The sequence below is a fragment of the Aotus nancymaae genome, unplaced genomic scaffold (genome assembly GCF_030222135.1).
Source record: "Aotus nancymaae isolate 86718 unplaced genomic scaffold, 86718_ANA_hifiasm-v0.15.2.pri h1tg000067l, whole genome shotgun sequence".
NCBI classification, from domain to species: domain Eukaryota; kingdom Metazoa; phylum Chordata; class Mammalia; order Primates; family Aotidae; genus Aotus; species Aotus nancymaae.
The window spans coordinates 32,848,176-32,861,883 of record NW_026988482.1 but is presented as its reverse complement, the minus strand read 5'-3'; the positions used below and the strand labels follow the sequence as shown (position 1 = coordinate 32,861,883).

Below are 13,708 nucleotides of genomic sequence, written 5' to 3'. Positions count from 1 at the left end.
ATCTTATTATAATGTGTGGAACTGCTGCAAGTTAACTATCACACAGTCTGTCTAATACAAACATCTTTAAAGAATTTTTTCTTTTTTTTGAAATACAGTATTGCTCTGTCGCCCAGGTTGGAGTGCAATGGCGCAATCTTGGCTCACTGCAACTGCTGCCTCCCAGGTTCAAGAGATTCTCCTGCCTCAGCCTCCCAACTAGCTGGGACTAAAGGCATGTACCACCACACCTGGCTAATTTTTGTATTTTTAGTAGAGACAGGGTTTCACCATGTTGGCCAGGCTGGTCTCGAACTTCTGATCTCAGATGATCCACCTGCCTCAGCCTCCCAAAGTGCTGGGATTACAGGCATGAGCCACCACACCTGCCCTAAAGAAATTTTTTTTAAGTATTCAGTATAACTTGGAATTCTAAAGAAACTTCCAAAGAGCATTCTAAGAGGAAATTCAAATTCTGATATTGAGTACTGGATTACCTTAAGATTTCAGGATCTGAAGGCAATAATGTCTCCTAATTTGGCATTACATTTGAATAGTTATTCTGGTGATGAATAAATAGAGTTTAAAAGTCTATAAAAAGGGTCATTGATTAAGAAGCTAAAGCTCAGAAAACCAAACCTCTAAAACCATCTGTTTTATGAAGGTAAAGATCCTAGTTGAGGCTGGGTGCAGTGGCTCATGCCTGTAATCCCAGCATTCTGGGAGGCCGAGGCAGGGGGATCACTTGAGCTTAGGAGTTTGAGACCAATCTGGACAACATAGCGAGACCCCATCTCTACTAAAAATCAAAGAATTAGAAAGGTATGGTGGCGCATGCCTGTAATCCCAGCTACTCAGGAAGCTCAGGCAGGAGGATTACTTGAGCCAGGAAATTGAGACTGCCATGAGCTGTGATCCTGCACTCTAGCCTGGGTGACAGAGCAAGACCCTGTCTCAAAAAAAAAAAAAAATTAAAAAAGATCTCCAAATCCAACAGAACAAAAGCTCCACGAATGCAGGAGCTGTCTGGTTCGCCATTCCATCTCTAGCATGTGCCTGGCACATAGTAGGCACTTAATATATTTTTGTTGAATGAATGAGTATAGCTGAATAAATAGGCCATGCAGGAATGTAGTTTCCAAACATCAAACGTTCAAGGAGAGATCCATTTTCAGTAAAGATTTTAACATGTAATATTATCTTTTCCACAGGTTTTTAAGAATGTTCTCTGTTATGCCTTAACTGTCACTATAATTATCTGTTTCTCAAAAACAAAATGTCCAAATGGAAGATAAATAGTCCCTGATCCAGATGAACCCCAAAGAAAAATATTTAAAAAGGAGAAAACCGAGACGAAAAGCTGTCACACACAGCCTACCCACCAGCAAAAATTGGATCTGCACATTTGATAACAACACTTTCCAAAACTGTTTCCTCTGGTTCTATTTCAGCTAGGTAAGCATTTTTTTAGTCTACTGACTTGAAAAAGTTTTTGCTTTTATGTAGCCAAGAACTTGTATTTCCCTTGTCCTCTCTTGTTCCTCTCAAATTTTCTCACAACTCACCTGTGTGGCTTTTCACCAGAATTCCTTTTGTTTGGAAAATCCTCCTTCTTCCTCCAAACTCAACCTGAAAGCATCTTCCCCCTAAATATTAGCCTTTCTGATTTTATAGAAGCTTCATTTCCTTGCAGCAGAGGGCTGGTCTAGCTCTTAAAACCAAATTCATTTTGCTCCATAAAAATAAAAATAAAATCAAACCACAGCAAAGCACAGAATCACCTACCAACACACGTCCTTTCTGCCAGCTGCTCATCCAAATGTGCCTTTCTGGTGGTGACCTTGTATTCCCCTCATCCTTCTGGTGACTCAAGTTTCCAAACCACAGAATTTTTCCCTACCAAGTTCATAAATCCGAAATCATTTTCTGTTATAGATTGTCTCCCAGCTGGGTGCAGTGGCTCATGCCTATAATCACAACTCTTTGGGAGGCCAAGGTTGGAGGATCACTTGAGGCCAGGAGTTCAAGATCAGTCTGGGCAACACAGCAAAAATCTCAACGCTATTAAAAAATATGTATATATATGTATATATATATACATATTTTTTTCATTTATCAAGGTGGTTTAGCCTTGGGAAACATATATATATATAAATATATGTTATAAATATGTTATATATATTATATATAGTTATATATACATAAACATATATTTCATACATATATTATATATATATAATACATATATTATATATATGTGTGTGTGTGTATAATATATATATATGTTTCCCAAGGCTAAACGACCTTGATAAATGAAAGGAACTATGGACAGAAATGAGCTTACTTGCAATAATGCCCTCTAATGTGTTTAACCCTTTGCACAAACGTTGTCAGGGAGTGAAGAGATGGAAGGAGGAAGGAATGCACTTTACAAATACTTCATCAAGATGATTTCATTTAATCTTCCTAACAACCTTGGGAGGCAGTCAGGGCAGGCATTTATTACTCTCATTTACAGATGACAAAACTAAACTTCAAAAAGGTTTAGGTGACTCGCCCAGCTTATATCACATGACTAGCAAGTACCAGCCCAAACCTGTATTAAGGTCGTGCCTCTTCCAACCCCAAGGCTGTCTCTATCTCCGTAAGTTTCTGTCTACAGCCAATGAGCAACTTCCTAGCGAGTCAGCATTTCAAAGGGAGAGTAGAGCTCTGACTTTTGGAACATCATCTCCCTTCAGCTACCAAGCTGGAAAGCCATCTTCAATCTTCCCAAGAAAAAACAGTGCCTTTCTCTTCTACATACCACTCTTAGCAACTACTTCTTTCCAGAATAATTTCCAACAGTTCCTGTTTTAAAAAAGACTTACTCATAAGACACTAATAGTCCAAAAAGTTTGCATCAGCATATGATTTTCTCAATAAAGTTCAGGGCTGACGCAACATTTCTCAGTTAAACTTTACAGCTAAAATGACAAGAACACAGAACAGTCAAAAAATTATGCAAGACAATGCTACAGTTTTTTACTCCACCACATCTGCCTCTGTGGGTCTCCTGTGAGTCATTGTCTTTCGTATTCAGTCATCACTGTAAGAACTGCCATTTTCTACCCTCAATTGTTTTATTTTTTAAAGAAAAGATCTGCAGGGGCCAAGTGTGGTGGCTCATGTCTGTATACCAGCACCTTGTGGGGCTGAGGTGGGAGGATGGCATGATCCTAGGCATTCCAGACCAGGCTGGACCCTGGACAACATGGTGAGACACTGTTTACACACACACACACACACACACACACACACACACACACACACAGAAAAGATCCACAATAAAAACAGAATCCTATTACATCTTTCACCACTTAAAGCAATGATCTCTAAGTTATTTTTTCAATTTTCATAATTACCAGTTTACACAAACAGAAAAAGAGGCATGGTAAGGTTGAAGTTCAATTATTCAATCATTCAATAAGCACATTTGAAATCCTATCAAAAACCAGGGAATGAGACCCAAGAGTGAGAAAGAAGTGTCCCTCTTGTAGCCTGGTGGAGAGAAAAAGTAAAGAAGTAATTACAGGACAAACTAATCAAGATTAAGGTGTGGGAAGGCACATGGGCTGGGGCTGTAGAAAGCATGGAATTCTTCCTAGAGAAAGTAATTTGTGAGTATTTATAAACATCTATCTCTTTACTTTTAATGCAAAATAAACCTGAAAGACTTGACTCTATTTCCTGAAAGCTTATAAGACTTACTTGCCAATAGTCAAGTCAAAAATCAAATTTCATAGTTGAATTACTCTTGACTCCCTATCCTAAATTTCAAGCCTTAAGCCATACTCCTTTTAGGCGCAAATGATAGCAAGGGAGTCCTATATGTGCCTTCTCGCGTGTCTATAGAATACGACTAAAGATACACAGAGTGAAATAAATCACATTTTTAAAAAAGATAATCATTTTGTTAACTGGAAGTGAATGCTTCGAACAATTCAAGCCCTACAAAGCATGGCTGTCAGAAGAGGAAACCGAGGTTCAAAAAAGTCTCACTTTAATACAACAGAATGAAAGGTCTCTTTGAAGTCACCAGAAGAGCTTGAACGAAAAGAGAAACAGAAGGCTATTGTGGGCTTTAGCCTCCAGATGATGATCCCCCAAACACACTGCTACGATAAACAAACAAGCCTCTGAGCCTGAAACTGATTCGGTGGCCTGACAAAACATCACAATTGAAGGAATCTCTCTCCCAATTCATCACTTCTCCAAAAAAGTCCCACTGGCTGGTAGCTCCAGGTTTCTTGTTGGTTCCTGGATTTATTGCTTGTAAATTATAATACATAGTGTACCTTTCAAAAAAAGGTACAAGCAAATGAAAACAACCACGGTTTTAAAGCCCCATAAAAGACAGTATACATAGCAGAAATGAACTCTGTCTGTGTTTACTATGAGGACCTATTACTCCTTTATGCTACTCGAGTGGATTTTAAACTCAAATGAATGCTGCCATTGCCCACTAAAGAGCAAGTTAGAGAAGCACATTCATACACCTGCTTCAGCAGTCCCCGCTGGCTGCCGCCCCCACTACTTCCCGGGGCCAGGGCCAAGCAGCTGACCAGGAAACTGGGCTGCAGACCCCAGCCACTTGCACTCTGCTGTCCCAACAAGTAGGCTCTGAAGTCACACTTCCATTTGGCCCGGCACACCCTCATTCCCATCGCCCAGACCCTCTGCTGCCAGAAGGAAACTCCGCGGCCTCAAAAAGGAAAAGGCTGGAGGCGGGCAGAAGTGGATAGTCCTGGGCAGTCTAGTTCCCGCTCCCCCCGCCCAAGGTGAGCCCAGGGCTCCCGCACCTCCCGCCCCCCAACTCGGAGGCGCTTTCCAGGTGGCCGCCGAGCTCCTTCCACCCCGCGGCGCCGGGGGCTGCGGTCCCCATCCTCTGCCCCTCCGGGCCTCTGCGTTCGCCTGGGCCCTGGGGGCCCTGACCCAGACCCAGCGGCGCGCCACAGCCTTCCCGGCCAGGGCCGCCCACCCTGTGGCCCGGTCCCCGTCCGACGACCCTGTCCGGCCAGCGCCCTGCAGCCCGCAGCCTCTTCGTGGCCCGAGGCCGCCCCACGCCGCCCGCCTGCCCGCCCGCAGGGCCGCGCACCGTGTGGGACTGCAGGCTCTGGCTCGCCTCGATGGCTGCTGTCAACGGCACCGTGTCGTCCAGCAGCACCTTGCCGGCTGGTGGCTTCTCCATGAAGGCCATCCCGGGACGCCCCGCCGCCGCCGCCGCCCAGGGACGCGAGGCAGGAACCCAAAGCGCCGACTCCCGCCGCCCGCCCGGCTCCAACGCCGCCGCTGTCAACACGCGCCGCCCCACGCGCTGCCGGGCCCGTGGGGTCCTAGCGCCGCCCTCCCCGCCTCCGCCGCCGCCGCGGAGTCCTAGCGCCGACCCAGCGGAGACGCTGCGAGAGCCGCCAGCACTGCCGCCCGCAGGCCCGCGCATCCGCCTTGCGGCTGCCAAGGGCCTACACCTCCCAGCTCCTCGCAGCCGCACCGCAGACTCGGTGCCCTTAACTCCGGGCATCGGACCTGGGAACACCACCCTAAGCCATCACTACCAGGATCCTCAGATCCAGAGACGCCTGGTCCTGAGCCCTGGGATCCAGGAATCTTCACGGAGAGATTTCCAAACCAGGCCTCTCAGAACTGGGCTTTTCTGGGACTATACGTCTTGAACTTGAAACCCTCAGAACTGGACCTCTCTCATCCCTCCAGACCCAAGAACCCTAAAACTCAGAAAAAGGGCCTTCAGGATGGGACCTCCAGTCTGAGCCCTGCAGACCCAGAGGCTTTCTGAAACAAGCCCTTCAGATTGAGACTTCACAGGGACTCTTAAACCGGCTCTTCAGACCTGAACACCTAAGAGCTGGACCCCATAATTGGAGGCCTTGGAACCCAGAACACTCAGACCCAAGCTCTAAGAACTGGAGACCCTATAAAATGGTTCAGAGACCCCTAGCCTCTACTCTTGGCTCCCACTGCTTGCTCAGCCACATCCCTTAGACTTGGGAGTTTTTGATCCCACCATATGGACTCGAAGAACTTCAAACCAAGAGCCAAGCCGGAGAACCTTGGGATCTCAGTCCTAAATCAGCCCACAGTCTGCCTGAACCCAAAGCCATAATCCTGGTACCACCTCATCCCCCCATATACACATAGAAGTTTCACCCACACTGCCCTCTCCTAGGGCAGCATTCCAGGATAGTGAAGAGTTAAGTTTAGAATAGGATGACCATCATCTCTGTGGCTCTGGTATTTACCAGCTGTGTGATCTTGAATAAGTTACCCAACCTCTCTGAGTCCCAGCTCCCCAATCTGCAAAGTGGAAATAATGTTATTTGTATGAAAAGGTTAATACAAGGAATGCAGTAGACTGGGAAGGGACTTGGCGCATAATAAAAACTCAAACAGTAGTCAGGTGCCACTGCTCACTCTTGTAATCCCAGTACTTTGGGAGTGCCAAGGCAGGTGGATCACCTGAGGTCAGGAGTTTGAGACTAGCCCAGCCAACATGGCAAAAACCCCCTCTACTAAAAATACAAAAATTAGTTGGGCTTGGTGGCACGCCCCGGTAGACCTAGATACTCAGAAGGCTGAGGCAGGAGAATTGCTTGAACCCGGAAGGCAGAGGTTGCAGTGAGCCAAGATCGTACCACTCCACTCCAGCCTAGGTGACAGAGTGAGACTCCACCTTAAAAACAAACAAACACAAAACAAACAAACAAACGAACAAAAACCTCAAACAGTGGTCAGGTGTGATGGCTCGCCTTTGTAATTCCAGCACTTTGGGATGCTGAGGAGAGTGGATGGCTTGAACCAAGGAGTTCAGCCTGGGCAACATGGTGAGAGCCCATCTCTACAAAAAAAATTTAAAAATAACTGGGCATGATGGCTTACACCTGTGGTCCCAACTACTCGAGAGGCTTAGGTGGGAGAATTTTTTGAGCACAGGAGGTTGAAGGTGCAGTGAGCCATGATCATGCCACTTAAATCCAGCTTAGGCAACAGATCAAGACTCTGTCTCTAGAAAAACAAAGTCAATATTAGTTTCCTCCTTCCCCTACAGTTCACAGAATGGAAGGTTCCTAATTCTTAAATTTGCCTTCACTAAATTTCTACATTTCAGATAAGGAAACAAAGTTTCTTGGCAATCCCACCACCACCACCAAAATTTGACATCACAGGAAAGGTCCACATCATATATAAAGAGTCGCTTCTCCAGATCTCAAGCTTAATGGGATTGCTCCATGGAGTCAAGTGGCCATGACAGATTGGCCTTGGGGGCCAAGATCCAATAAAGCGAGCTAGATGTGAAGAAGGAATCATAGAACTTCATGATTCAGCCCTAAAATAATCAGAACTCTCCCTCCATTCCATTTTTGTCTCACTGTATTTAAAAGCAGCAGTCTATTAAAGCAAAACCATATGTCATTTAGGGAGGATTCAACTTTTTACTTTCATTTCTTTGTTTAAGGCAAATTGATTATTTCACTGCCAGAGTCATAGAAACCAAAATCCAGCTATAATCTTATCGTGATATGGACTGACCAAGACAAGGCTCTTTTCTCTTACTGCTGGTGGGATTATAAATTGGCCCGACCTTTCTGGAGGGCATTCATATATTCATTCAACAATTATTTGCCAAGCACCTACTATGTAATAGGCCTGGTACTAGGCGCTAAAACAAATACGTATTAAAGGCTTTAAAAATGTTCTTATCCTATGACCAAGTATTTCTGCGTCTAGGAAGGTATCCTAAGAATATCCTAAGAATAATCAGAGATCAGAGCAAAAAATAGCATGCAAGGATAAATGTCTAACAATTGAGTTTTGGACAAATCTTGGTACAATCGTGAATTTTTTGCAATATTAAAAATCAGGCCAGGCTAAGTGGTGCATGCCTGTAGTCCCAGGTACTCAGGAGGCTGAGGTGGGAGGATCACTTGAAACCAGAAGGTTGAGGCTGCAGTGAGCCAAGACTGCATCATTGCATTCCAGCCTGGGCAACAGAGCAAAACCTGTCTCAAAAAATATATAAATAAAAATAGTCACATAATTAAAGAATATTTGATGATCTTGAGAAATGCTCTTAACAGTAAGCAATTTAGCATCTGTATAATCCCAATATATCTATAGGACAAACGCCAGAAGGAAATATATCAAAATATGGGCTGAGTACAGAGGCTCACACCTGTAATCCCAGCACTTTGAGAGGCTGAGGTGGAAAGATCACTTGGGGTCAGGAGTCTGAGGCCAGCCTGGACAACATGGTAAAACTCTGTCTCTCCTTTTAGAGAAAAATTAGCCAGAGCATGGTGACTCACACCCGTAATACCAGCTACTCGGGAGGTTGAGGCAGGATAATCACTTAAACCCAAGAAGTGGAGGTTGCAGTGAGCCGAGATTGTGCCACTGCACTCTAGCCTGGGTGACAGAATGAGACTCGATCTCAAAAATAAATAAATAGACTGGGGGCAGTGACTCACGCCTGTAATCCTAGCATTTTGGGAGGCCGAGGTGGGCAGATCATGAGGTCAAGAGATCAAGACCATCCTGGCCAACATGGTGAAACCCTGTCTCTACTAAAAATACAAAAATTAGCTGGGCATGGTGGCACATGCCTGTAGTCCCAGCTACTCCAGAGGCTGAGGCAGGAGAATTGCTTGAAACTGAGAGGCTGAGGTTGCAGTGAGCTGAGATTGAGCCACTGCACTCCAGCCTGGCGACAGAGGGAGACTCCATCATAAATAAACAAACAAACAAACAAACAAATAAATAAATAAATAACGGTGGGCCTCTAAGAAGCAGAATCACGATGCTTTATTCTGTATGCTTTTCTGCATGTAACTTTTATGATTAAGGGGAAAAAATGTTAGACAACTGGGGTCCAGTGCTCTGACAACTGGTTCCATAAGTTAGAAGAGTAACAGGAAGAAGGCTTCTCTGAATCTGGCCAGCTGGGAGTTAGCTCCATTTTCTCTGTAATCTGTGCAAACACACAATCCAAATGCTTTTGTAAGAGAAATCAATTTGTCCATGGTTCATACCTTACAAGCAATTTCACATGCTCTGAGGAATGCATTTTGCATACTTTTACAAATTAGATTACTTTTAAGATTATACGATTGGTAGATAACAATCTCCATGCGTGTGTTTTTGACAAATGATTACAGTAGTGATTTTTTTCAAAGTCAGTAAGTGGTACTTAAAAACTTTCGATATTGCAGGTCCTGTAGAGGACAAAATGGAAAAGAAGCAAACTCCTTTTTGTCCAATTTTTAAGGAGGGTAGAAAATATTGTCACAGTAATCCTAGCACCTTGAGAGACTGAGATGGCAGGATGGCTTGAGGCCAGGAATTCAAGACCACCCAGGGTAACATAGTAAGACCCTGTCTCTACAACGTTTTAAAAAATTAGCCAGGTGTGGTGGTGCATAGTGCATGCCTGTAGACCTAGCTACTCAGAAGGCTGAGGTGGGAGGATATCTTGAGCCTGGCAATTTGAGGTGGCAGTGACCGGTGATTGTACAACTGCCCTCCAGCCTGGGCAACCCAGCAAGACTCTGTCTATAAAAAAAATAAAAATTAAAAATTAAGGAAATCAGCAAATGAACCATACAGGGAGAGAAAAGTTGTTCTATGGAAAGGAATTAAAATACTTTCCTCCCTGGAACGGAAGAGAACAGAAAAGGAATTAGAATTGAAAGTCGGAGTTGCAAAGGTCATGAAATAACAATGTTGTCTAGTTTTCCTTACTAAGGAAAGGAAACTGAAAGTGAGAAATCAGGTATTTGATGGAGTGAAGCCAGAGACAAACTTTCAGTCTACCCTTTCCCTTTCTCTTCGAATTCTTCTGGGAAGTGAGCCCCTTAAAATAAATATTGTGGTGAGCCTCATGATTTATTTTTATCTACCCAAATCAGTGTCTTGTCAGTGATTCTCTGAGGATACTGGACTTAAACTGGATTCATGATCCACAGGGAACCAGATTTCAAACCCCAGGACAGCCTCAATATCCATTTGGCGTTTGAAATGGTTAAGACCTGGCTGGGCATGGTGGCTCATGACGATAATCCCAGCACTTTGGGAGGCCAAGACAGGCAGATCGCTTGAGCCCAGGGGTTTGAGACCAGCCTAGGCAACCTAGTGAGATTCCTATCTCTACAAAAAGTCAAAAAATTAGCTGGGCATGGTGGCACGTGCCTGTGATCCCAGCTACTCAGGACGCTGAGGTAGGAGGATCACACAAGCACAGGGAGGTCGAGGCTGCAATGAGCTGTGATCCCACCACTGCACTCCAGCCTGGATGAGAGAGAGAAAGAAAGAAAGAAAGAAAGAGAGAGAGAGAAAGAGAGGGAGGGAGGGAGAGAGGGAGGGAAAGAAATGGCTCAGGCCAAACCTGGGGACAAGGCTGGAGCTGATCTGAATTAAATCAATTTTGTTTCTATAGTCTCAGGCTGCCTAAAGCTAAAGAGGAATGAGGGACCCTCAGCTTTCTCAGCTTTTGCCACACACACAACTACTCAGGGCTAGCAAATATATATATATATATTTCCCACTGTTGCCAAATGTTTAGATGGCCCACAGGTTGTCTAACAACTTGATGTTTGCCCAGATTGACTGAAGATAATGAGTTTTAGTGAGGATGCTCCTAAGCTTGGCAACTACTCTATGAAATCAAATCAGAAGCTTGTGAAAAACTCAGTGTTTCCTAAGCAGCATGGCCTCCCAACTCAAAATGCTTTTATTTCTTTAAATATTCATGAACTGGATCTAAGACAACAAAACTCAAGCCACAGTCATTATTTCCTTTGCGTGTTATTTTCCACCTCATCACAGGGGACTTTTGCCCAGGGTTTTTAAGGTCATTTGAATTGCCTTATAGCTAAGAACCACCTTAGGAATGAACTGTGGGGCCTCCGATTAGTCTTGTTGTATTTATGTAGCGTTAACATTGGTTCTGGGTTCCTTATGATTTTGAATTTAAATGGTTTCTTCTAGCTGGTGATTCTACTCTAACCCACAATTTCTCTGAAGATGCTGAGAATTCACTTCTCTGCTGTGTCAGTAAGCCTAAATAAAAGCAAAGATAAGAACAAAGGAGGTGAAACATCTGAGACCCTCGAGATACTTGTGGACCAAGACTAATTCGGCATCACTCCCATCCTGCTCAGACAGAGCTAGGTAATAAGCTATGCTGACACATGAGGCATTCACATTGGCACAGTTGCTCAGTGACAGTCATCCCTTGGTAGAAAATGTTTTAATATAAAAACTTAATGGATGTAATAGCAATTTTCTTTGGGAATAAATTGGTCTCTGAATCATACTCTAAAATCATAAAGGAAAAATGACTAATAATTCAGCACAAAATGAAAACCTGTGGTTACCTAAGAGGTATCAGTGTGCATTTAGCAATTTCTTCTTTTTCTAGGTGAATATGCACATCAGGTCCACAAGACAAACGGTGTCTGTTGCCAGGCTTTCTTCCCATTGCTACTCAAGATTTGCTGTTCAGAAAAAGAAATGAGTGGCATTTCACCAGTATGGAAATGTTTCTAATAGAATATAAAAATCCATTAAGCAATTTTCCAGTACATTAGGTTAAAAGTGCTTAAAATGGTATCTCTTTCTGTGACGATTAAACGTCACATAATTTGCAGTCGTATAATGCCCCTATATAGAAAGTGCTAGGACAACTTGGCCTGTTTTATTTTTTAAGACAGAGTCTCGCTGTTGTTGTGGTTCTGTTGCTCAGGCTGGAGTGCAGTGGCATGATCTTGGCTCACTGCAACCTCCACCTCCCAGGTTCAAGCGATTCTCCTGCCTCAGCCTCCCGAGTAGCTGGTACTACAGGCTTTCACCACCATGCCCGGCTAATTTTTGTATTTTCAGTAGAGACAGGGTTTCACTATGTTGGCCAGGCTGGTCTCAAACTCCTGACCTTGTGATCTGCCTACCTCGGCCTCCCAAAGTGCTGGGATTATAGGCGTGAGCCACTGTGCCCAGTCTTAACTTGGCCTATTTTAGTCATGACTTTTGTACTCACTTCCAAATGTGACCTGGTACAGTCAAGGCCACTTCTCAATTATCTGGGAGAGGATTTCCTAATTTGAGGGTCACTCAAGCTTTCATTGAAAGAGTCATTCTTTTGAGCAGTTTGTATAGACTCGGAATGAGAAGCCAAGCAACCAGTTGTCCTTATAGCCAGCTTTAACAAAGCATGAGTGGTTTGAGAATCTTGGCTCTGGATAAAAACAACAAGTTATTATTTAAAGAGAAGTACTGATAACTTCTTGTCGACTTCTCTGTTCCAACTTTTATTGATTTATACATTTCAAAGACCATGACTCTTAGGGAATATAAAAATGTGGAAATCTGTATGCAGAGGCTCATTCCAGCACTTTGGGAGGCCAAGGCAGGAGTATCGTTTGAGACCAGGAGTTTGAGACCAGCCTGGGCAACACAGTCAGACCCCCCATCTCTACAAAAATTGAATACATTTTTAAAAAGTGAACATGAAGGCCGAGCACAGTGGCTGATGCCTATAATCCCAGCACCTTGGGAAGTCAAGGTGGGAGGATTGCTTGAGCCCAGGAGTTTGAGTCTAGCTTGGGCAACAAAGTGAGACCTCATCCCTGCAAAAAATAAAAAAATAAGCCAGACATGGTGTTATGCACCTGTAGTCCCTGCTATACAGAAGGCTGAGGCAGGAGAATTGTCTAAGCCCAGGAGGGGCTGCAGTGACTGTACCACTGCAACTCCAGCCTGCCAGACAGAGTGAGACTCCATCTCAGAAAACAAACAAAAAAAACAGTGGATATGCTTACACTGAAAAGCTACTTTTAAAAGTTACACAGTGTAAATCAACTATCATTCAGATCTGACATCCCTTCCCCAACCTATACTTCTCATCTTTAGGCTAACCCTTAAGCATTTCTGCAGTGAAAACAAAGAATCTTAGAAAAAGGGTAGGTGATATGCATGAGTGAAAGACTTTCAACTAATGGTATTAGGAAAATGCTACAACTCTAGCAGAGAATAAGATCTAGAACGTTCAGAAAGCAAAAAGATTGCTATAGAATTATTCCAATTACTTTAATGCCATATAAGATGCTGTTATAGAAACTGACAGTGCTCCAGTTCCAGCAATGTGAATGAAGAAAAAAATTTTCACACCAAAATAATTTGTCATATTTTGAGATGGCTGTTCATAGAGCCAACAGAAGTAGCCCTGCAAAGCTGTCTTTTATGGGGGAAACTTGCATTTGCAGAGAATCTGCTTGATGCAGCCAGGCCTTTCCTTGTCTGGATCTTGGTGAAACCTGCCAGGCGCGGTGGCTCATGCCTGTAATCCCAGCACTTTGGGAGTTCAGCGGATCACCTGATTGAGACCAGCCTGGGCAACATGGTGAAATCCCGTCTCTACTAAAAATACAAAAATCAGCCGGGCATGGTGGCTGGCGCCTGTAATCCCACCTACTTGGGAGGCTGAGGCAGAACTGCTTGAGCCGAGACCATGGAATTGTAATCCAGCCTGGGCAGTAAGAGTGAAACTGTCTCAAAAAGAAAAAAAAAGGTCTGAAACATTTACCATCTATTCTTCTGAGGGCTGCCACCTGTGGGGCTTCATTTACATAACAAGACCACTTTTGCTAGTCAGGCTTCCTCTTCTCTTGCTCCCAGAACCTGT

At 44.0% G+C, this 13,708-nt stretch overlaps 1 protein-coding gene and 1 long non-coding RNA gene across 10 annotated transcripts in view; both read right to left on the bottom strand.

Annotated features, from left to right (window-relative positions):
* PXK (PX domain containing serine/threonine kinase like) overlaps positions 1-5,318 on the bottom strand; it is a 96,380-nt gene extending 91,062 nt beyond the window's left edge. For all 9 annotated transcript variants that reach the window (XM_021672388.2, XM_021672389.2, XM_021672393.2 and 6 more), the window contains exon 1: positions 5,117-5,318. In XM_021672388.2, the coding sequence (XP_021528063.2) occupies positions 5,117-5,218 (102 nt within the window). In that variant the 5' untranslated portion in view covers positions 5,219-5,318. The remainder of the gene's footprint in view (positions 1-5,116) is intronic.
* A 3,493-nt stretch (positions 5,319-8,811) lies between these two features.
* LOC110568612 (uncharacterized) lies at positions 8,812-11,495 on the bottom strand. Its single transcript, XR_002478856.2, has 2 exons — positions 11,406-11,495; positions 8,812-9,001 (listed from the first exon to the last, which is right to left on the bottom strand). It is a non-coding gene; the product is annotated as an uncharacterized LOC110568612 (long non-coding RNA).
* Positions 11,496-13,708: the final 2,213 nt, after the last annotated feature.